We start from the raw sequence: 22,564 nt of genomic DNA, 5'->3' as shown, positions 1-22,564 counted from the left end.
TTTTATTCCTTATTAAATAATTAATCTACTAGAGCAAATTTATATTTTGAGTTGGCTAGATCATATTTATAGAAATTACGTTTATTATGAAAATACTTTTTTTAAAATGTTAAATGACCGAATTTAAAAGATAACATCTTTTTAATGAGGTCTAGAGACGGTTCTTGAACATTTTCTTTAAAAATTTGTTCTACAAAAAACTTGACGATCTAAATGAAACAAAGTAAATGTTTCGATAATACTTGCTTATAGCAATATTCGTGAAAAAACAATTTTGATTCGTTTAAAACCGTCATCATTTTTTTTTTTTTCAAATAGCTAAACTTTGAGTTCTCACCTCTGAAATCAAATCCTTAAAAGAAAAATTTATGAAGTTGAGGTCATCATTCAGACTTCAGGCAGGGTATTGTTTTGGGAAAGTTGGTGTCGGCGGGCCCTGATAATGATAAGTTTTAAGTCAAGGGAAAATGATATGGACCCCACCGTTAGTGTGAATTCAATATAATCGTGCTCGAAGCACTAACCATGTTTTGACTTTGAAATAAAAAATGTAATTAATATATTTTTCTTGAATACATCATCGAAACAATGACCTAAAAGTTTTTCAATATTATGCATCCAATGTTAATTTTTAGTCGATGTTCGAATTCATAGGTGTAACAACTCAATTAGGTTTCACTATTTTTAATGCATATAAATATTAAAAAAAGATTAAGATAATAATGAAAATAAAAAAAAACCATTTGAAAGGCAATAACCTCTATCAAACATTGATTGCAATGAGAGGAAAAAATCAATAAATATTGCAGAATTTAAAACATTTTTATCTTTAACATTCATCATTCAAATGAAAAAAGTATCAGAAGTACCATTTTGAAAATGATATTCCATCGAATCAAAGCATTAGCGAGTTTTTTCAAGGATCATATCATCTATATAATTATCAAAAAAGGAAAACGCTTGATTATTATGGCAATATGACTAGACTTTAACTTGTACATGTACTAAGGTGCACAGGAAACGTTATCATTATCAAATTTTATTAAATCTTATTTATTGCTGATGTTTTTTTTTTCTCGAAATACCTTTGATATTAGCAAGATGTAAGCAAGACCTATCTAATCAAAAAGAAATCCTGAAGCAATCCAATACTGAAACATCAAGTAATTGGCGCCTTTTATATTACAAAGTGATCACTGAATGGGCGTTATTTACTACTATACTCGTAAAACCGAGTTAAAATTGCCTGATTCCCTGTTATCTAAATTTTGAAGTATTGTTGACTTCCTTGAAACATAATGTCATATCTACATTGTATTATACAAATCATAATCGAAAGGGGGACTTCTAACAATCAGAATAAAAGATCCCTGTTTTACAACAGTTACTGTAGTAACTGCATGAAGTCATTGAAAAACATTATTAAATACTATATAGTGATATAAACTCTATTCTAATACTATAACATACATACACATATTTTTAACATGCATATATAGAAGCAGAAGTCAGTGATGATAATTCCTTCAAGTTGATTAAAGAGTCATAGAAACTTGCTTAGGAGCGGACAATGTTAGAGAATACTGTTTCGCTTTCACTTAAAGACAAAAGAATAACAACGCAATTGTGACAGAGGTTATACTATGTTAATTGTAAGAAAGTCTTTGGCTTAACAAAGTTAATATACAGTCAAATATACATGACAAATAAGGTCAACATGCATACACAAGAGTATTCTCTCAAATCCCCTGCCCCCTCCCCCAAAGAAAAAAACAAATAAACAAAAAACCACTTTCAGACTAAACATCCAAGAATAATTCAGAACACGTTTTATCTCAGGATCACATATCAGTGCATTGTACATGATTTACAATTTACAATGTATAAATAATGAATATTTACATATTATTAATTACCGTTGAACATTATGATATGCAAGCTTAACAAAAAGAAAATGATAACTAACAGTAAAAACAGGAAAATAGTAGAAAATAATCTAATTGTAAATACACATGTAAATTTGTATAACACGTTACATTGTAGCATTGAAGCTATAGTCAATTCAGGGATAAACTGAACAATGAGCATCAATCTTATATGAATAACAAAGTCAAAAACTCTCCGCTATATTATGATTTAAATCATAATCTTCGACTGAAATACCTCCCTGACACTCAATGTGTTTTGATAGGAAAAAAAATATTATGCCATAATAAAAACATTACCTTCAGTTGTATTGTGAATTTATTAAAATCATCTGAACTTCTGTACCTTTTATTTCCACAATTTTCTCTTTTTTGGAACATTTCAGTTTTTCTCAATTTTGAACTTTCAAGAAATTTTAAATTTTTGTTTAAAAATAAATACAAGCAAAAATATTTTTAGAAAATGTCACCTCATAAATTTTGTTATAGGATATCATTTACGGTACAGGTAAATTCAACTAGAGGTGCAGTGTTAACCCTTCAGTTCTTTGGAACTTAAATCACATTATGTGCGATACATTTCAAATCCTATTATCAATCAAAGATTTATTATATTTTCAGACACGTATTTATCTTGTCTTTATACATTCACACATTCATGAAAAAAAATGCTTAGAAGGACCCTTTTTTCATTAAAAAAAGACTATCAATAAAAAAACATTTGATACATAATTACTAGTCATATAAATCAGTACCCTTTAGTCTTGCATCATAAAAAACACCTAAAGTTGAAGAACAAATCCTCAAAAAGGCAGCACATTTCACTGACAACAATATTGCGAAAGAAAATGATATGCACCAATAAATGTCTAATGTTTACCATGGTCCTTTTTGAGGATACGGACAAGAACCCCCTCCAGCTGGAGGAGGGGCACTGGGGGCTCCAGGAGGGGGGCTAGCCCAGGATGGCATAGGTCCCTGATTTTGCGGGGGTGGTGGGTTTTGTCCGGGAGGTTGGTTTTGTCCGGGTGGTGGGTTTTGTGGGGCTGGACTCTGCCCAGGTAGAAGAACATCTTGTCTGGGTGGTTTGGGGGCAATCTTATTGGCTAGCATGTACTGTACCACTTGGTCAGGTATTTCAGCGAGGACTTCTTTGGCAAGAGCCGCCTGTGAGATCTGAGCATTGCCTCCATACTGTCCCCCCATGAAATCCCGGAAGGGCACAAACTGGCAAAAAAATATTAACACATTACGTATAAATACTACATGTACCCAAAGATTGACAAAAAGTTTTTACAAATGACAATTACAGTTTGTATATAAAGGTATGGACAGCAAACATCATTTTGATTTCCCTACAAATAAGATTTGCTTAAAGTGTGTTTGTTTATTTTACCTGCACAATATCTCTAGCAGCATATTTTCCATTTGAACACAGTCTCTTTTCATCTGCATCTAGTATGTTCATTGCTGAAAAGATATCAAATTAAAGTATAACTTATCAAATTAAAGTATAACTTTAGAAAAAAAGAATAATGCTTGACAATGTAAATCAGCCAAAAATAATAAATATTAAATAAAAATTAAAATCAATAACGATATGACCGTAAAAATTTCCTTCTACAATATAATGTGTTTGTGAGCAGACTCTGCACTTATTATATAAAATTCTGAGTGAATTACCTGTAAAATCGGCGTTTCCAACACCAACAATGATGATTGACAGAGGCAAGTGAGATGCCTATAACAAAATGAAAGCATTGCAAAATTTAAGAAAAAGCACGGATGTGACATGAAACATTCACTGACATTGCAAGCACTGCCTGAAATGTGCGCTTACATTGACTATGGCATCAATGGTGTTCCTTGTATCTGTGATTTCTCCATCTGTCAGAATTAGCAGCACAAAGTAGTTGGAGCCATCTCTTATAGAGGACGCAAACCTGTCCAACGATAAATGCACATTCACCTTACATGGAAGCAACAGCAGACCAAAAATTGTATGCACTTTTAACGAACGTACAAATACACTGCAATTTTAAAATACTGGTAAACATCCTTTTTGAAAAGAGACTTGGATTTTTAAAGCAGCTAAAAAATTAACAATTGATTCAGAAATGCTTAATAAAATTGATATAAAAAATCTAAAATTAATTTTTTAAATATTTTTTTTCCTTAAATATTGATCATACTTAAAGTAGTTAACTACAACTTAAAGACACATTAAGGCACACAAAAAATCAAATCAAGTCGGAATTTCTTTTTCCATTTCATACCGTGATACATGATTTATTACAGGTGAGAAATTTGTAGGACCATAAAGTTGCACTCTTCTGATAGCATTTTGGTAAGCATCTAAAATACCCGCAATTCCTTGAACATAGGGATTGGCAGCATTAAACGTCTGCAATGCAAAATATTTACATTTGAAAATATAATATCTTCTTCTCATAGGAACTTGATAAAGAGCAAGATATTTGTTTCTGTGTGAACATATTCATGGGTCATGAAGTCATATCTACATTTACAGTAAAACACGCTTAAAACAAAGTCCCAGGAACACGCGATTTTACTTTTATATAAGTGTAATTCATTTCATCCATTAAGTTTGCAACATGTAATAAAGTCTTGAGGAATGAAAATCACTTCGCTGTATGCATCAATTCATTATAGGCGTGTTCGTTAAAACCGTGTTTTTATCTATGTGCAAAAGGGAAACTTACCACAGGAAATTCATGTGACACAGAACCATCAGGTAACTTTGCTCCAAATCCCAACACCGGAAAGAGCTTGTCACTGTACGAACAGAGAGAATACTGTTAACATATGGCACGCCATAGCTGCATTATGTGGTTATTTTACGAGAAGATGTTGCTTTATTATATTTGCTGTGGTTATTTCATGTGAAGATGGTGCTTTATTATACATGTATGAAGATGGTGCTTTTTTATATGATAGTGCTTTTTAATGTGAAGTTGCTTTTTTTATATGATGGTGCTTTTTAATGTGAGGGTGCTTTTTTATTTGATGGTGCTTTTTAATGTGAAGGTGGTCACTCAAAACTTATTTTTGAAGACCAAGTTTAACATTAATTATCAAAATCTATTATTTTTATCTTATATATATATATATCTAGTTATTATAAGGTAGCTGTGGTGTTCCATATTAACATATCACAAGTGTCTGTGTATTATGCAATTTGCAATTTCCATTTTTAGTGGAATGTCGCTTCCACCAAGTACATCACCAAATGTAAAACATACATAAATAAAAGTATTTAGCAGATTCAGAAATTTGCTAATTAATTCAAACCCAGGCTAACCAGTTTGGAGAATCATTTTTCTGCCTAATATCATATATGCTAAATATAATATGGTTACAGTGATATGTTATGTGTATTATTGCAAAAGACCATATTGAGAAGTAATGGTTGTTTTAACACATCATACTTATATATTACCTTTTTTAATGACATGTAAGAGACAAAAATGCCGATTTGTGATAGAGAGGTAAAATATTTTAGTTTGTCAATGAAGTCTATAATGACTTGTTGATTAGGGACTCTATTTCCATGGATTTGGGGTGTTTCTATCTATATGTTTGTTTCTCCCCTTCCCTGCCCCACCCCCGACTCCAAATTTTTGGGACAAGCAAAACTACAAATCTGATGAATGTGTACCATCCAATCTAAAAAATATCTTTATGTAAACAGACAACCTAATATCTTCCCGTTTTAGAGAATGACCTACCTATCGTAGTCCTGAATAATCTCCCCTACTGCCTGAATGGCCGCTACATACTGGTTGGGCTGGTAGGGGTTGATGTAATGCAATGAGTTGGGGGAGGAAGGGTTTCCATTGGATCCAGTAAAGTCTATTGCTACAGTGAAATTCAGCTGTGTACTACAAGCAAAAAGAACAAGAAGAATATAACTCTTAAGACATACATCAAAACTCAAATAAGTTCCTTTTTTTAATCATTATTTATCATTATACAGTTGAACTTCGATATCTCCAACTCTGATATCTCGAACTAAATGGATATGTCAAAGTGATTTGTAAGTCCAAACCACTTATTTTTTAAGTATTTTACCCTCAGTATCTTGAATATCTCAAAGTTTATAAACAGTCCCAACTAGCTCGAGATAATGAAGTTTGACAGTAATGTATCTCAATTGAATGGTCACAGTATGCATAGAATTTTATCTTAATCATTTTGGTTTCTTTTTAATGTTATTATTTTCTGGTTGCACTTACCCGCCTTTCAAATAATCCAAAAATGATGGTTTTATTTCTTTTTTGACACTGAGTAAGTAAAGCTGAAAAACAAATATGAATGGATAGAACAAATGAAAAACAAACTACCGTTAGTCCTTTAAAATGTTATTCTTCTTGCCCAATAGAGCTGTTTTAACAAAAGCTTGAAATATGGGCAGTACGTGACAAACTCTGATTTGCGGGAGGCGGGGTCTAATCATGGTAAACTGTCCTGTCATTGGCTAATAGATACATGTATAAGTACATCTGAATGCAATGACTGTTGTATGACTTCATCCAATTTTAGTTGAAACAGTGTCATCTTTACATAAAAGAGCAGATCTTTCCTATCTGGACAGTCTGTGAATATTGATAAGCTTTACTTACACTGTAGCAAATTAGAAGTCAGGAAGTAAATATTTGACACCTTGTTTTGATGGGCAAACTACCTGGTAAATAGTAACCTCCCATCAAATGTCCAAGCTCATGTTAAAAATGGCTTTAATAGTCTGATATACATTCTTACACATGGGACAAAAATTCATTCAATAAATAGAGCTTGATGGTGATGGTCACTTTAAGACCATACATGCATTGATATTCTTGAGACAAAAGCTCTGTATTAGGATACCAAAAAATATTTAAATTTTTAAAGAAAAATATTTGAATTTTTTCCTTTATTAGATAGAAGTTTATACTAATAGATATCATATTTCAAATTTGCAGGAAGATCTGATGGGTAATTTGTAGCACCATCCAGCTTCCGTAAAATGAAATACAATTTACCTGTCCTGAATTTTTGTAGCTCTTCTTCTTAGCTCTTTTCTTTTGATTTATCAGCTGAAATAAATTCACATGTAGTAACAATAGAGTAGCCGATGTGCATGCATATTCCATGCACATTACATAAAACAGATTTTAGTTTCACATCATCTCTCTTCATGTTTCAGTATTGTGCAATCACTCTCTTCATTTTTAATTGAAAATTCTATCACATGAATTTTGTGGAAGTTTTTTTTCTTTCTATTTTTTATGTAAAATATTGGAAAAAGACAACAGAACTACATTACATACATATAGTGATACATGTACATAGTCTGTGGTTTATAATGATTGTTTGTGCTCTGATCAGTGGGTGATTCCCCTATGAATGCAAAAATATCCATTATCAGTTATCTTACTCTCCCAGATTGTATGGGTTCTGTAATCATGCCACAGTTTTTAAACCTATCTTACCTCAAAGCTTAGGTTTGGTTTTTCTGTTAGTTCCCTGACATTGGTAGTGCAGTCTCCAATAAAATCATGGCTGCTAAAGTGAAACAGAGATCCAATTATGTCAATTGTAAAACAGCAAGACCTAATTAACATTTTTACATGCTATGAGATTGTTTTTGAGAATGGAGAGTATTATATGTTTGATGTGCATTAATAAAGATGCAAGTTGTTTGCAATGATGGATCATGGTTCTAATAAATTATGCATGCATGTACATTTAATTCATGAAATGTACACTCTGCACTCTGACTGTTAGTGATGGTTCATTCAGTTCATATTTAACTAAGATAATGATATTAATAACAAATAATAAAATCACCTTCCATCACTGTCCCAGTCATAACATTCTATTTTCACAGTCCTACAAAAACAAAAAAAATCATCAAAACATTTACATGTAGTATCATAAGTATGGATTGAAAATGCAAAGGTATGATTGGCATCTCTACAGAAAATTGTCCAATCTGGATTTCTCTAAATACAATGTACATGTCCCTATTTCTTAGCCTAAGTTCAGGTTAAGAGGTACATGTATGTACTTTTATTCCACACACACACAGTAAAGTAAAAGGCCATGCACGTATACATACCTATCATAATCTCCACTGCACAATTTTGCGGCTGCTATCTGGAATGGTCGCCATGTTGGGTTGAGCGTATTTTTTATCACCTCTGTCTTGTGGACTGCTGTAAAACTGCAGGAAAAGGAACCTCACATATAAGTAAGTGCAAGGTCAAAATAAGTCAAACTTTAACTTTATTGTGTTGCCATGAAAATTTATTGCATGCTTGTTATTTTAGTTACCATTTAGAGTCATTTGGTGAGAACTAGAAAATTATTAAACCTGTCCAGTAAATGTGTGTATTAGGTATGAATCGTAAGTGACTGTACCTTGTCACTTAACTTTGAACGTTTTGTTTTTTTGCATCTGAAGAAAAATGAAATTCTTAAATTAAAGAAAACATAAAAGAATTAGAAAAATTTCTTGGTACAAACCTGTTATCTTCATTAGCTTTATAGAAGATCAGGAAGGGATCAGATTTTCCTAGGAAATCTTTTTTATCTAATTTGGTCCCACTAAAGTGAAGGGTGAGGAGTTCCTGTAGGAAAAAAAAAAACACCAATAGATCGTAAAAAATTAGGGGGGGGGGGGGGGGGAAATGCAAATGATAATTATAATAGATACTAACATAAGATGCAATATTCTATAGAAACAATAATCCTTGTAAATGTAAACTATCATTATTGGTCCAATTTCATTTAGTAATTTTAAATTCTAACATGTCCAAAATTGATCAATATACATGCACTGGAGGTATGAATAGATAGATATGGAAAGAATATGTCCAGGGAAAGAATGTGTTTTGGCAAAAATATTTTCTCAATCATGGTACATATGTAGTCGAGCATTTTCAGAAAAGCATTTTCATAACAATAAAAGTTTCATACCTTAGAAGAGCTCATTTCCTCGGCTCTTACTGAAATCACCAAAAAGAAAAATATGTTAAATGAAAACAAATTTCTTAAGCGCCTTCCAAATTAAGTGAAATGAACAAAATATCAAGGAAGCTTTTTTTACATCAAGAATTTGAAAGCTTAAATCATTGCCGGGGACTGAACATTCTGTACAGTACATGTTTCGTATTATGATCTAGGCATTTTTTAAAAATTTAACTCAGTTCTGCCTAATATCAACTTACCAATAATCTGTCCTTTTCCACTGGCACCCCTACAATTTTGAAGATCAAATTTCTTTATAGGTTAAACAAATTATAGTTTCAGCTACATTTTACACTGAGTTCATCAATATTGTGTATTAATGATAACTCATCACACAATAGTAATCTAAAATCCATAATACTATCTGATTTAACTAACTGAAGCTTGGCATCCATTCTCCCACTAGAACCCCCTACTATTTCACCAAGAGTACATTCCAGTCTTCCCAGGAAATCCTGTAAGCGATAATGAATATGAATTTACAATGTACTTCCCCGTAAATCCTGTAAAAGATAACAGAATTAGCTGAATTTCAGACTTCAAATCTTGCAAAGAAGAGGATCAAATTCTTGGACAGAGCATAGATAAAAACTATTTCATAATTTTTACGTACATATATTAATACATTTTCCAGTGTCTTTGCCTGTGATAACAGTGCAAATCGATTTTGTACATGTACTATAAAACCCAAATGACGTATAATTGTGGCGCAAGTTGGGTTTGCTTATTTATACTCAAATATTTAATCGTACAATGGCTTAAAATTATATAAGGAATAAGGAATCATTCTTTGAATATTATGAGGTGATAATTTCTGCCTCAGGGCTTTATTTGCTTTGAACATGCCCTGACCAGAATTACATGTCTCACCTCATAATACTTAAAGTATGATTCCTTATTCTTTTTAAAGTACTTACATGAGATGAAAGAGCTTGCTTAGGAGAGTCTACATCATATCTGAAAAAATGATATCAAGACAACAATGCTAATTAAAGCTCATACCACCGATTTTTACGATATATACACTGTAAATGTAAACTGTAATTCATCATATCAATTTTATTAACTTTATAGAGTAAATAAAGAAAATAAATTCATACACATTTAGAAGTCTATAGAAGGATATCCAATTTTTACCATTTTCTTTTAAAATAAAGGCTAATTGCCTAGAGATACCTAGGGGTTTTTGGCATAATGATTGTAATCTTATTCAGGCTTTATAATATATGGTTTATTTGAGTAATTTTCATTTACAAAATGGTTCTTGAATCATATAATGCATGCATGGTTATCTAAACCTCTGCCCTGACAAAGGTATTCGATTTCTGGGTATGTATGTGGTCTTTTCATTGAAACCTGTGTATGCTGGTATTCTTACACTTCAAATTTTAGTTTCTGGCTTTCTTCAAAGAAATAACTCATCACAAACTTGGTTACAAAGTCAGGATTTAGTGTGTCCTTTATCATCTCTGTTCTACCAAACTAAGAACCAAAAAAAAATTAACTGTTTGTTAAACCACATCTAAAAAAGAAAAATATCAAGCACATACAGATGGTTTGGAATATGCAATCAAGACTGTTTAATTAACACAGTAATATTTTGTGGAGAGGACCATTGTTATTCAGTTCTGAGTATTCTGTTATCCTTTGATAATGTATAAAACTGTTTACAGTTAATAAAAGAATGTTATTTATTTTTCATCCAAAGTCAGTTAAAGTGCCCCAAAACCAGTTTTCGTTGTCACAAGCGATTTTTGAAAACAAAATTCTCCATCTTTAATTGTTAAGAGGATTAAATTTAATATCTAGGTATGACTGACTTATGAATTAAGATATTACGATGTATTAATCCCATTTACTGTACTAAAATAAAGAATTTATAAGCCAAATTTGATCAAAACCAAATGTCACAAACGAGAGTGGTCGTATTTAGGTACCAAAAAATAATTTAAAAGCACCAATATAGGAAGCAAAGTGATGAATATTATTATGATCAGGGGATAGACTTTACATTTTTTGTCTATAATTTTCTCCCTGTTGGCCGAAGAAAAAAATACAATCCAAAATTTGAGTGTCCCATTTAATGCTGTGAATTACGTTACGATTTTCTTGCATCAATAATGAAATTGTAATAGGCGTTTACCGTGAGGTTAAATGGATAAAACTGATCACAAAGTTACAAAGATATGAAAAAAATTATGACTCACTAACAAAAGATACCATTTTTGAAAAAAGAATGACAAATTTCGAAAAATTTCCATATTTACATTAAATTGTGAATTACGTTACGCAATCTTGCAAACAGTTCCTGAATGCTACAAACTTCAACTATCCAGACTGATGTACACACCGATGCCTATCATTGTTACTACATACACAATGCTTCTAACTGCCACAGTTTTATTTCGTATTCTGATTAAAAGTCAAGACTGTGAACTACGTTACAGTGAATTACGTTATGACCGATTTACTTTATATTGTAAAATAATCCTAAAGGGGGGCAAAATCACCATGAATCTTTATTCATTGACACCGCTTAACGTACACGCACTTGTAGAAAGAAAGTTTACATGCGGTAACCATTTTGACTACTACAGTTGTGTACGCAATCGTCAGAAGTGTGATAATGCTTATTTGTGACTGAAGAAAACTTTTTGGTTTTTAATGATGTTATTGGAATTTTATATTGAGAATGAAGAATAAAGGTTAAACTTTGATATCATAAATATGAAACATTGATTCGTTTGGTGTTTAAATGAGGTATAAGTCTATATTAGAGTGTAACGTAATTTACAACAGTGTAACGTAATTCACGAACAAACATAACTACTGTTTTAATTTAATATAATGACTAGAATGAAATATGCAAAGCTTTAACAGAAATCCTGGGAACAAAAAAGACCAAAGGTTAGAGAAAACTATCGCAAAAAAGAGGTTACTATGCTGTTATTTCACGGGGTGGGGGAGGGGGGGGGGTTGTGAGTTGTAATAGCCGTGCAGATCATGTTTCTGGGACGCAAGTTTCAAAAACGTCAATTTGGTACCATGTGGCTTGCAAAGAGTGGGTAACTTGTTGTATGAGCTCTGTTCCTTGGCAAGGCAGTGAGGGTAACACCCCTACCAATAGTTTTACAGAAAGCAAGCACTGGAACATATAATTATATTGTTGGTGATTAGGTGAACGCAAGTATCAAGTAGATGCGTGCATGTTGCCACCATGTACGATGGTTTATAGTACACTGTATGTTGAAATAATTATCGAATAAGACCAGGGATATCATATCACATTTATGATAGGTGGGGAAAAGTCCTTTAAATGCCTGAACAGACAGACAAAACTTGGATTCCTAGTACAGAGAAATAGTGATATTTTTTGCTCTTTGAACGACCCAGTATAGCAGGAAGAAATATGCTTAAATTTTCTGAAATATATGAAGAAAAGTTCAAAGTTTGTGTGATTAACTATTAAAATCCCTTTAATAAGTTAACTTTATTTACTTTTTATTTTTATTTCCATATTGACTCTTACAACTTCGTTCGTGAATTACGTTACGTTGCTTGTTTTATTCTACAGACTTATTTTGAAATATAATTCATTGCCCATTCCCATCAAATTTATATGGACACAAGAAAATATTGCTTTATTATCTGTAAGTAAGTAGTTATTATGTTCTTTAAGAACATGCACCTTTTGAATTTCCCTGATATTTAACAAGATAAGTGAAATGTGCCATAATCTGATTTGAAACAATCATAACACTTTGGAGATATATTTTATCATTTGCATAGGTATTGCAATATATATTTTTTTATTTCCCATAGTTTCATTTGTAAAAATACTGCTGTTTAATCATAAAAAAACGTATTGATTTGCACTTTAAAGAATTAATGTGAATTACGTTACAAAGAAGACCAAAAAAAAAATGTCTAAAAAAAATATTTCCTCTGAGTTTCAACATAACAAAAACTTAAAAATCTCTTCGTAAAAGGTATACAAATGAAAGCAGATGCATAATTCTCTGTTGAATTTAGTATGTAAGTTTTAAAAAAGAATAAATAAAATAAGTTTCTTATAAGACAACATTTTTTTACTTTTTACCTTACAGATACTATGTGGTAAATGGACTATTTTAGAATTGATAGTCAATTTTCCATTGAACTATGGTTTTTAATTGGATAGTTACTCTATCTGCATCAAGTATTATTACTTAAAACACTATTTTGAATGCTACAATAAAAATTTATTTTACATTTTGTATAGTATTCCATGAAGTTACGTAATTCACTTCTAAAATTACACTGGATTTGTTAAATATGTCTGAAAAATATAATATCTGATTTTCCAGAGCTCATATATGTGTTTTCTGGTCATTCAGATATTGCTCTATCCAAATTTATACATTTCTTGCGATATCTGTTCTGAGCCGTTTTTTGAAAATTTTTGGGGCACTTTAACTGACTTTGGATGTTTTATGTTTAATCTGACCAAGTAGAGAAAAAAATATATAATTTAACATGTAAAAGCTATCTACATGTAGTCCTGTACCTGGCCAATACCCTTACCTCATGATAAGACCCAGATCTCACATCCTTGGTGAATAATACACACATAGGGTCGGATTTGGAGAATGTATCTTTGTCCTGAAGATTTCTGGTGAATGCAATAAAATAACAAACAAATTACAACCGATTGCTATTATGGATCCTTAGACATGTTACGTATACGAATACTATTATAAGATATTTACTGAAACTGAAGTGTTCATTTGAAATGAAAAAAAAAATTGTGTTTACACAATAACATTCATTTAATATGATTGCTGTGTATCAATATTTTCTTGCATGTCCAATACAATTAAAAGAGTGTTTTGTAAATTTAATAAAAAAAACATTAGTTGGTACTGGTTCTTCATTGATTTGTTTGTAAATGAAAATTAATATTGTTTTAACTTTCATAAAAATTATGTCACTCCGACTCACTGACTGTTCATGCATTAAACCTCACACTAGTCACTGTGAAGATTTTTAAAATGAGAGAACCCTTTGGAAACTCCTGTCATTTTGAAATATCAGTTTGAACAATCATGACTCACCCACAATGACAGTGTACCTGAATGGATCTGTGTCGATGTATTACGTAATTACCAACATCTGAATCAGATGTAATATATTTTTCCATGTATTATAATACTGTGTATTATAATACTGTTAACCAACTTTTATTCACATGCGAGAAATTTTTGCGAGGTGTGCGAGAGCCTCGTCGTAGCGAATATTTCTCGCCGCGATGTCGTCTAGTTATTATAAAAAAACGGGTCTGGAAATGACTTGATCGTGAAATCTGGTTGTCCCGAAACACTCTTGCATGAGTAAATCATGAAATAAAGTCGTCACGAATAAAAGTGGGTTTACAGTACTTCTGAAAAATTAACATTTGGAGCAGTTCTATATAAGGGCAAGTCAAAACCCCTTGCATTGCCCCCTGAATTTCAACTGCTGACAAAACACCACAAAGAACATATTTGCAGTACATGCACATGACAGACTTCCTGCTTTAACACCCCCCCCCCCTCCCCATTATAATCTAGTAGTCTTTAGTAGTATCTATGATGTTTTTACTACTTTTAATAATATGTTTTAGATACCTTTGAATTGTATCGAATTGTCTACATGTACCATATTATAACCGTTCTTATTCTTAAACATGACTGTGTTCGACATTATCAAAATATACAATCCTAGGAGTGCCAAACAAGTCCCCCCCCCCTTCCCCCACCCTCGGTGCTCATTCCCTGTTACAGATATCGGGTGGATGGAGACTGGAATCCTTAGTATTTCTGAACGTGTACACTTCTATAAAAATAATAACAACAACACTGACACAATTTATGTATGATTGATGAGGACATGAAGATGGGAGTGTCGATTATGTTTCGGAGGAGGGTTTTCACATAGAGGCATACTGCATATATTACCTGCATGACACACTTATTTCTACTTGGGTGGAGGGGTTCACGGCTGACCCAGGCACAAATCCTTGAGCCATGGTGCGTCCTTTTTGAGCGTGCACTAATGTGGCGACACCAAACTGATTTACAAATGTTCCAGTAGCAGTGATGTTTACACTTCTTCACTTCCGCTAAGATGTAAACATGATAAACCCCAAAACGAATACGCAGTTGACAGTTCCGGAAAATGAGGAAGAGGGAAGTTGATTTGTAAAACCCATCTTTCAGGAGTCGGCAATCTTATCAATAAATAATACCTAGCATAGGCGTCGGAACCGGGGGGCTAGGGGGGGGGGGGCTTAGCCCCCCCCCACTTTTTTTGCAAAGTTATACCTATCCATTAGAAACATAGCATGATAGAGGGTTCAGCCCCCCCCCCCCCCCCCACTTTTTATCGCAGGAAAGATTATTGTTCCTAAAATTACCTTGAAAGTTTGAGAAGTTGGATTCAGAAGCAAACTAGCCCCCCCCCCCCCCCCCTACGGATTAGGAAATTCATGATTTTGAAAAAAAATTTGGGTAAGTAAGTTGAAAGTATAGGTATACTTCCCCCCCCCCCCCCCCCCCCCCCCCCCGGATTAGGATTTCCATGATTTTGGGAATTACTTTTTTCTCAATATTTCTGAGGATTAGTCTAGCCCCCCCCCCCCCCCCCCCCACACTTTCAATTTGCTTCCGACGCCAGTGCCTAGAGTCAAAATAAGTAAGAACCCAGCCATGAGCTTCGCTCACGAAGTGCGTGAGTGCTTCATTTAAAGGGGCATGGTCACGATTTTTGTCGAAAATTATTTTTTTCGATTTTAATGTTAATAATGCTTCAATAAGGCATTTTAAATAGGCAACCAAAATTTGAGTGTCATTTGTTGAGTCATAAGCGAGTTACAGAGCTTACAATTCCTCTCTATGTAAACAAAGCTTGTGTTTACATTTTGAATGTTGAAGTGAAAATTTGGGTTTTAGACCTAAAATGAATATGTTAAATAAATTGTTAGGAACTGTTTATTTATGCTTAAAATGAACAAGAATATAGACAGATCATCTTGAAAAAGATTTTTACTGGTATATTTAACATATGTAAACAAAAAACAGGGCACGAGCCTTGTTTACATGATGACTGAGAATTGTGAGCCCTGTATCTTGCATAAAAATCATCGACTGGCACCCAAATTTCATTTGATCATTAGAAATGCATTCATAAAGCATTGTAAATAATAAAAACAGAAAAATGAAATTTGACCAAAATCGTGACCATGCCCCTTTAATTTGAGAATTGCTATGAAATATGAAAATTTAATTATATAACATAAATAAAATTGAAATTTGTTTTTATAGATATTGAAAACAAAAAATGAAATAGAGCGGGAAATCAATTGCTTAGAAATTTGAAGTGGAGAGAGAAATTAATTGCTTAATAAAAATTAAATTATGCGCTTGTAGGATTGTAAATTTTGGGTTTTTAATATGCATGATGTGCTTACAGTAAGTGAGCCAGTTTATCAATTAGAGGTACATGTATTAACTAAAGTTAATGTATTTTATTAACCGAAATTTGTCACAAAAATTGAATTTAAGTGGTAAAATAATTGCACATAAAGTTAAGATCTTTAAGATACATTGTTATGAATTTCATTTTTTTTTTTTTTTGAGAGAGAGAGAGAGCAAATTTGTTGGAACCAGTTACAAATACAATGTTTAAAAGAGTCCAATATACAGCGATATTCATTGAAAAATTATCAGATCAACTTTAGAAAAAGAAAACCCGAGGGTCATACAGTGAAACTTAATGATAAAAAGATAAGTGTTAGTGTGTTTTAAATTAGAACAACGAATACTAGTACTTTTTGTTCTTAATTTGGATTCACTGACCGTTCCAAGCTTCAAGGTTCATGCTATTTGTATTTATGAAACTTGATATACGAAACGTTACACCTTTATTGCGAAAAGTCTTTCCATGGCAATACACAATTAATTGCCGATCAGTGCACGGTGGAGTTCGATTAACAATGGCGAGCGGTACTGTTCAAACAGATTCGACGGAACATTTCCCTGACGAAGAACCAATACCAGATTCCACACCTTCCAAAAAGGATGACGCCAATTCAGATGCACAGAAACAGGACACATCGGTGTCCAGCCAAAATACCAGCAGTGAATCCACCCCTAGAAAAATTTCAAAGAACCTCAAGTCTTCGAACGGAATCGCCTCCAAACTGGGGTACACACCTGGAATCTCCCCCAGAGGAAGAGCTGGGCCGTCGGTGCGGAGTGGGGCTTATGCCTTTGGCAGTAAAGTTGCTTCTTCGTCATCGGAGTCAACCACGCTTCCGTTCCTAATGGACAGTATATACACAGACACTGTTCTTGTTGTGGAAGGTAAACGGTTCTACATACACCGCTCGTTGCTAGGGTACGCGTCCGAATATTTTCAGAAACTGTTTGCTAACGCGCATGCTGCTTCGGGAGAGAAATCTTTAAGGGTGAAACCAGAAGTTGTCATCAAGGACAAAAGTTACAACGACTTTTTGGAACTTCTTGCATTCTTTCACCCGGGAGTTATACGGGATCTAACAGGTACACAAATGCATTTGTATTTTTCTTAAATCATATATGTTGCTCTCTCTCTCTCTCTCTCTCTCTCTCTCTCTCTCTCTCTCTCTCTCTCTCTCTCTCTCTCTAGAATTTAAGAGAGAGAGAGCCAGAGAGAGAGAGAGCAACATATTTTCCTCCTAATTATGTATTATATACACGTACTTAATTTGACAATCATGTGGAACTCAAAAGTAATGTCGATTATTTCTATTTTATTTGTAAGAGAAAACGGCCGTTAGATTGCTACCCATCGCTGAAGAATATGAAATGCTACCACTAAAGAAACGATGTGAAAGTGTCCTGGTGAATTATCTGAAGAAAAATTCTGCCATGTTTAGCACCACGTCCAAAGGTCCTCCAACACAGCGATTCCGTCGCGACAATGCGCCGGATATTTTATTGAAATGCACAAAAGCGGCCGACAAGGGGAACTCTAAGGTTGTCTTGGAGCAGTGTCTGAAAGTATTTGCTAATCCGGATATTCCTTTGAAAGATCTGAAAACAAATCCTGAAATATCTGACCAGATTAAGGCTAAGATATTCGAGACACGCGTGGATACCACGTCGAACAAATTATCTAAAGTTTTTGGTGAACTCGAGAAAGAAAAACACGAAAACCATATTCTGAAGAAGCAACTGAACGACAGATACCATATTATACAAAAAGCTGGAGTGCGCATGTCTATCATCACCTCAGATGATGACAAGGCACATCCTGTTCCTTCGTCAGTTCCGGTTCTGCACACCCATCACTATCACAGTCACCACCGACAGAAGTTAGATTCGGAGAGAGAGAAAAAACAAAAACCCCTGCCTTCAACGAAAAGAAATTTAAAACATTAACACTCGATCTACCGATGATTTATTAAATAATTTAATTGTAATTAAATTATACCGTGTATACATGTACATATATGATACATGTAGTTGTATGTATACTAGACAGAAATTTTTTAAAATCTATGAAGATATTGCAATATTTAGTATCTTAATAGACAACCCAGTAAATTCAAAATTAACTATATGACAAGGGGGTTTCGGGAGGGGAGGGGGGGGCTTCCATATGAAAAAAATCTAATACATACACCGAAAAGATTTAATTAGTTATGGGGCATTTATTTTTATTATGAAAAAAATCATACGAGTAACGTTCGTCAGGTGCCTGCGTACAAAAGGTGTTTGACTTTATCAAAGTTTTGATCGAATAGGAAAGATCTCAATATCATACGATACATTTTTTCTCTATGGCAGTTTTTTTCCTTCGTAAGTACAAAAATCTTTTCGACAAGTTTTATTTCTAAAATAGAAAATTAAATAAAAGATTATATGAACATCTCGTCATTTAAAACAGTAATAATGTAGATATATGAGATCTTTTCCCGAAGTTACGAAATATACAATTATTCGCCTACTTGATTTCCGACTGGTAGATGGTATGGATCGACTTTCTGTAAATTACAGGAATAGTACTCTCTGTAACACTTGTAACTTAGCGGACGAATTTTCCCTATATTCTACAGTAAACATCCTTTTCAACTTTACAATAGAAATTAATTTCTACCTCGCAAGAATTGTCACGAACTAAATCAATACGTACAATAAAACTGAGAACTGCATGTTAATTGAAGATGCCATACTTAAAACATTGAAAAAACTAAGCACTTTTATTTTTAAAAAAAATCCAGGAGCAAGACTGTTGTCCAACTAAAACTTGCATTGTTTTAGCATTTGTTATTCTTCTTTATGTATATTTACGTAACCCCCCCCCCTTTTTTTTTTACTCATATGTTAATGTAGCTTGTATCGTTATGCTGTGTACATGTATAATTAGACCCTTGACATTACTATTCATTGCCAGCATACAATTTGTACCTCACAGTGCCATTTTATATATATATACATGTACATGGGTAACTGGTTTGAGTGAATACGGTCACGAATTGAATTAATCAGTCGATAGCGTAAAATTTCAGTTACATGTATATGCGCCAGTGTAACGAAGAATTTTGACCCGGGTGGAAAATTGACCCGGGGGTCATTTTACCACGTTGAATATTGAGACCAAAGGTGTTGAATAAAGACCCTAATCCGTTGAAAATTGACCCGCATCGTGGAATTTTTATCATGAAACCGGTTTAAAATTCAACAACAAAGAAGCACAAATTAACCTTGAGTTTAACTATAACTTGAGTTTATTTAATTAAAAATTATCAGTTTTTACATATTTATTCTTTAGATTTACATGTTTACATGTTTAGGCGGGGGGGGGGGGGGGGGTGTTGGTAAAAAATGAGACTTAAATAATTATTTTTTGAAATTACATATTATCCCTTTAAATATGTAATAAATATTTGATTAAGTGAATCAAAAACGCTTTGGAGCTCTAATATAAGTATAAACATGGGAAACAATTTTACAGTTTTATTTAATGAAAAATCAGAACTACCATAAAGTAAATAGTTCATATAAAAAGGTACACTAATGTAAATAAGTTGTTTAAAAATTTCGTCTCATTGTTGAGTTTACCATGGCTATCCAGGGGAAAAATCTCATTTCCATCAGATTCAGACTCACAGTATTAACATCGACTATCATCAGTTAAAAAAAATCCTTAAATAAGTAAGCTTTACTAGCTTTATTCCGTAATTGACGTAAAATAATATTTCCTGTTCCATTCCGAAGCAAACGGTCATCTTTTTAGCTTTATTCACATAGTATTGTAATGATACATGGATATCATATTTTCCGCGGTCTCAAAACTAAATGATTAATCGGACATATCAACCTGAAAGAAATTAGCCACGTCCGCATATGTATCGGACAGTATGAACATTTTAAAACTGAAACTTTCAAATATGTGCATGATTGTACATTTAAACCGTGTAGAGTAAGTTCCAGTTCAGATAAAAACTCTGAGGTTGAGGTCATTTCTCAACAGGTTCAATTTTCAACGTGTCGAGGTCATCAGAGTTTAGAAAAATCTTTCTCATACCGTTGAAAAATGACCCCGGGTATAAATTTCACGAATTTGGTCTCAATTTTCAACGTTGAAAAATGACCCCCCCCCCCCCCCCCGGGTCGATATTCAACGTTGAAAAATGACCTCCGGGTCAATTTTCAACCCGGGTCAATATTCTTCGTTACACCGGTCTTAAAAGACGAAAAAAGTAATTTTGATAATGAGATAGTATCTTGACATTAAGAAATAATTATCCTGCATCTATGGGAATTTGTTTCTTTAATTTGGCACCCAATTTTATGCAATTCAGCATATAATTCGTGCGTGCACATGTCATTTTTAATGATATTGAAGTATAATGGCATGATTGTGATTTGGTTTAATTATCTGTGGCGTGGTGCAATTTTATCTAACAGTTGTGTGTACTACCGGGATTCAATCAACCTTAGGCAAGAGAAAATATCTATAGGCCGAAGAATACCATGTACGACCTAACAAAGAATGCTAAAAAGAAAACCAATATTTGGTTTCGGTTTCTTTCCGTGAGAGATCCTCACTGAAAAAAGAAATTCAGAGTCGATAATGCTAACATAAATATGACTGTTGGTTACGTCATATATAAGTGTTGGCAGCAGTGGAAAGTACAAAGGTAAATATGCATCAACTTGTTGCAATAATGGATCTCGAATTGCCTCAGCTCGAATTTCCTCACAGCTGTCACATGCAATGATAATTATATTTAATCGTTATGAAATTTGAAAAATCAAGTGTGTCTTATTACAAATTCATAAAATATCAACAAATCAAGTTTATTTTTAATAGATTGATTTAACTAGCTTGGTTTAACAGTATAATGTTTATTTAATACTACAATCTTTAAACGTGTTAAATTGACAGAGATTTTGTATCATTTCAGGGTTACACGGAATATTGAAGCCTATTGTTATCAATGTAAAATATTGGTCCGTTTAAATTTCAATGTGGATGATTCGGATAATTACGAGATCTTGCCAGGAAAAATCATTCGACTCAAAGGAACGTGTTCTCGGTGCAATTCAAACATTGTCATGAATCATATCCTCAAGGGATGGCAGAGAGGACTCTTCTAGAGAATAAATAAGTGATTTGAAAATCAAAATGGAGACTTCAAAACAACGATATTCTGTCGGTGATTCTGTAATAGAGGGGAATGAAGCACACAGTTGATGATGGTTTTGATTAGTTTAATATGTTCTGTGATATATTTATCCTGTAGTCCTAACGTCCTAACCACACCAACATCATTCTGTATTGTTATACTTTCATGTTAAATACTGAAATCTGATTGGTTAAGACGCAGTTAATAATATTTTCTATTACCCTCAGAGTTAGCAACGCACTTAGCAACGGGTAACATTAAAAAATGTTACATGCGCAAAAATTATGCGCGCACGGTTCGCTGTAGAATTCACGTTATTCCTATATAAAAGCAGTAAAATTTTCTTAAAAATTAAGACATTCAGTATAACAAAATAAATAGTGCCTGTTTGGGAGGATAACAGTTGAAATTGACACCCCTCGAAAACCATTGTCAACCTCCGCTTCGCGTCTGTTGACAATGGTTTTCTCGGGGTGTCAATTTCAACTGTTACCCTCCCAAACAGGCACTATTTATATAATATTCTGTTGTTTAATGTATAAAGACATAGAAACTAGATATTTTTACCATGCTATGTATAATTCAATTATGTATGGAATATATGCAAGTTTTAATCATGGTTATTTGAAATCTTAGAAGAATGCATGCGTACAAAATATTAAATCAAATTTTATTAATAACATGTTTAATGGGTTTTTTATTCTTGATTTAGTACATGACTTTAATTTTATGGTTAGCATGTAATTTAAGAAATTATGACGATATTACTCATGGATTAATGCATGTCTAATACAATTAGAACACTCCGATAAACCCTACCTCCACCACAAATATTACATAATCATTAATTTAATTTAGCTGGTTAAAGTTTTTTTACTGCAAGAGTAAAGTAATCAATCTATGCATACCAGTA

General features: G+C 33.0%; 2 protein-coding genes across 3 annotated transcripts; one reads left to right on the top strand and one right to left on the bottom strand.

The window, feature by feature from the left end:
* Positions 1-2,627: 2,627 nt before the first annotated feature.
* Positions 2,628-15,128, bottom strand: LOC105338071 (copine-8). 2 transcript variants are annotated; one of them, XM_034450313.2, is made up of 20 exons: positions 14,933-15,128; positions 13,521-13,608; positions 10,336-10,439; positions 9,875-9,914; positions 9,336-9,412; positions 9,158-9,186; positions 8,907-8,935; positions 8,454-8,557; positions 8,047-8,151; positions 7,776-7,817; positions 7,418-7,490; positions 6,968-7,021; positions 6,182-6,243; positions 5,675-5,827; positions 4,649-4,721; positions 4,202-4,329; positions 3,766-3,868; positions 3,609-3,666; positions 3,322-3,395; positions 2,628-3,152 (listed from the first exon to the last, which is right to left on the bottom strand). In XM_034450313.2, the coding sequence occupies exons 1-20, from the start codon at positions 15,001-15,003 to the stop codon at positions 2,802-2,804; spliced, it is 1,818 nt and encodes a 605-aa protein (XP_034306204.2). In that variant the 5' UTR covers positions 15,004-15,128; the 3' UTR covers positions 2,628-2,801. The 2 variants fall into 2 exon arrangements, with proteins under 2 accessions (XP_034306204.2, XP_034306205.2); XM_034450314.2 differs by having other exon boundaries at positions 7,418-7,487.
* A 1,610-nt stretch (positions 15,129-16,738) lies between these two features.
* Positions 16,739-18,552, top strand: LOC105338079 (uncharacterized). Its single transcript, XM_011443054.4, has 2 exons — positions 16,739-17,536; positions 17,778-18,552. Exons 1-2 carry the CDS (start codon positions 16,852-16,854, stop codon positions 18,395-18,397), a joined length of 1,305 nt encoding a protein of 434 aa, XP_011441356.4. The 5' UTR covers positions 16,739-16,851; the 3' UTR covers positions 18,398-18,552.
* The last annotated feature ends 4,012 nt before the right edge of the window (positions 18,553-22,564 follow it).

Source organism: Magallana gigas, chromosome 4, assembly GCF_963853765.1.
Source record: "Magallana gigas chromosome 4, xbMagGiga1.1, whole genome shotgun sequence".
NCBI lineage: Eukaryota > Metazoa > Mollusca > Bivalvia > Ostreida > Ostreidae > Magallana > Magallana gigas.
Note: the sequence above shows the minus strand (reverse complement) of the source record. Positions and strands in the feature narration are given on the sequence as shown.

What these genes read in the sequence shown, in the direction of transcription:
- LOC105338071 (XM_034450313.2), bottom strand. Translation starts at nt 15,003, where the DNA reads ATGGCTCAAGGATTTGTGCCTGGGTCAGCCGTGAACCCCTCCACCCAA. An exon ending in AACCAAACCTAAGCTTTGAG is followed by an intron (nt 7,022 to 7,417) that starts GTAAGATAGGTT and finishes AATTTATTTCAG; the next exon opens with CTGATAAATCAAAAGAAAAG. An exon ending in TTGGATTATTTGAAAGGCGG is followed by an intron (nt 5,828 to 6,181) that starts GTAAGTGCAACC and finishes TTTTGCTTGTAG; the next exon opens with TACACAGCTGAATTTCACTG.
- LOC105338079 (XM_011443054.4), top strand. Translation starts at nt 16,852, where the DNA reads ATGCTATTTGTATTTATGAAACTTGATATACGAAACGTTACACCTTTA. An exon ending in AGTTATACGGGATCTAACAG is followed by an intron (nt 17,537 to 17,777) that starts GTACACAAATGC and finishes TTTATTTGTAAG; the next exon opens with AGAAAACGGCCGTTAGATTG.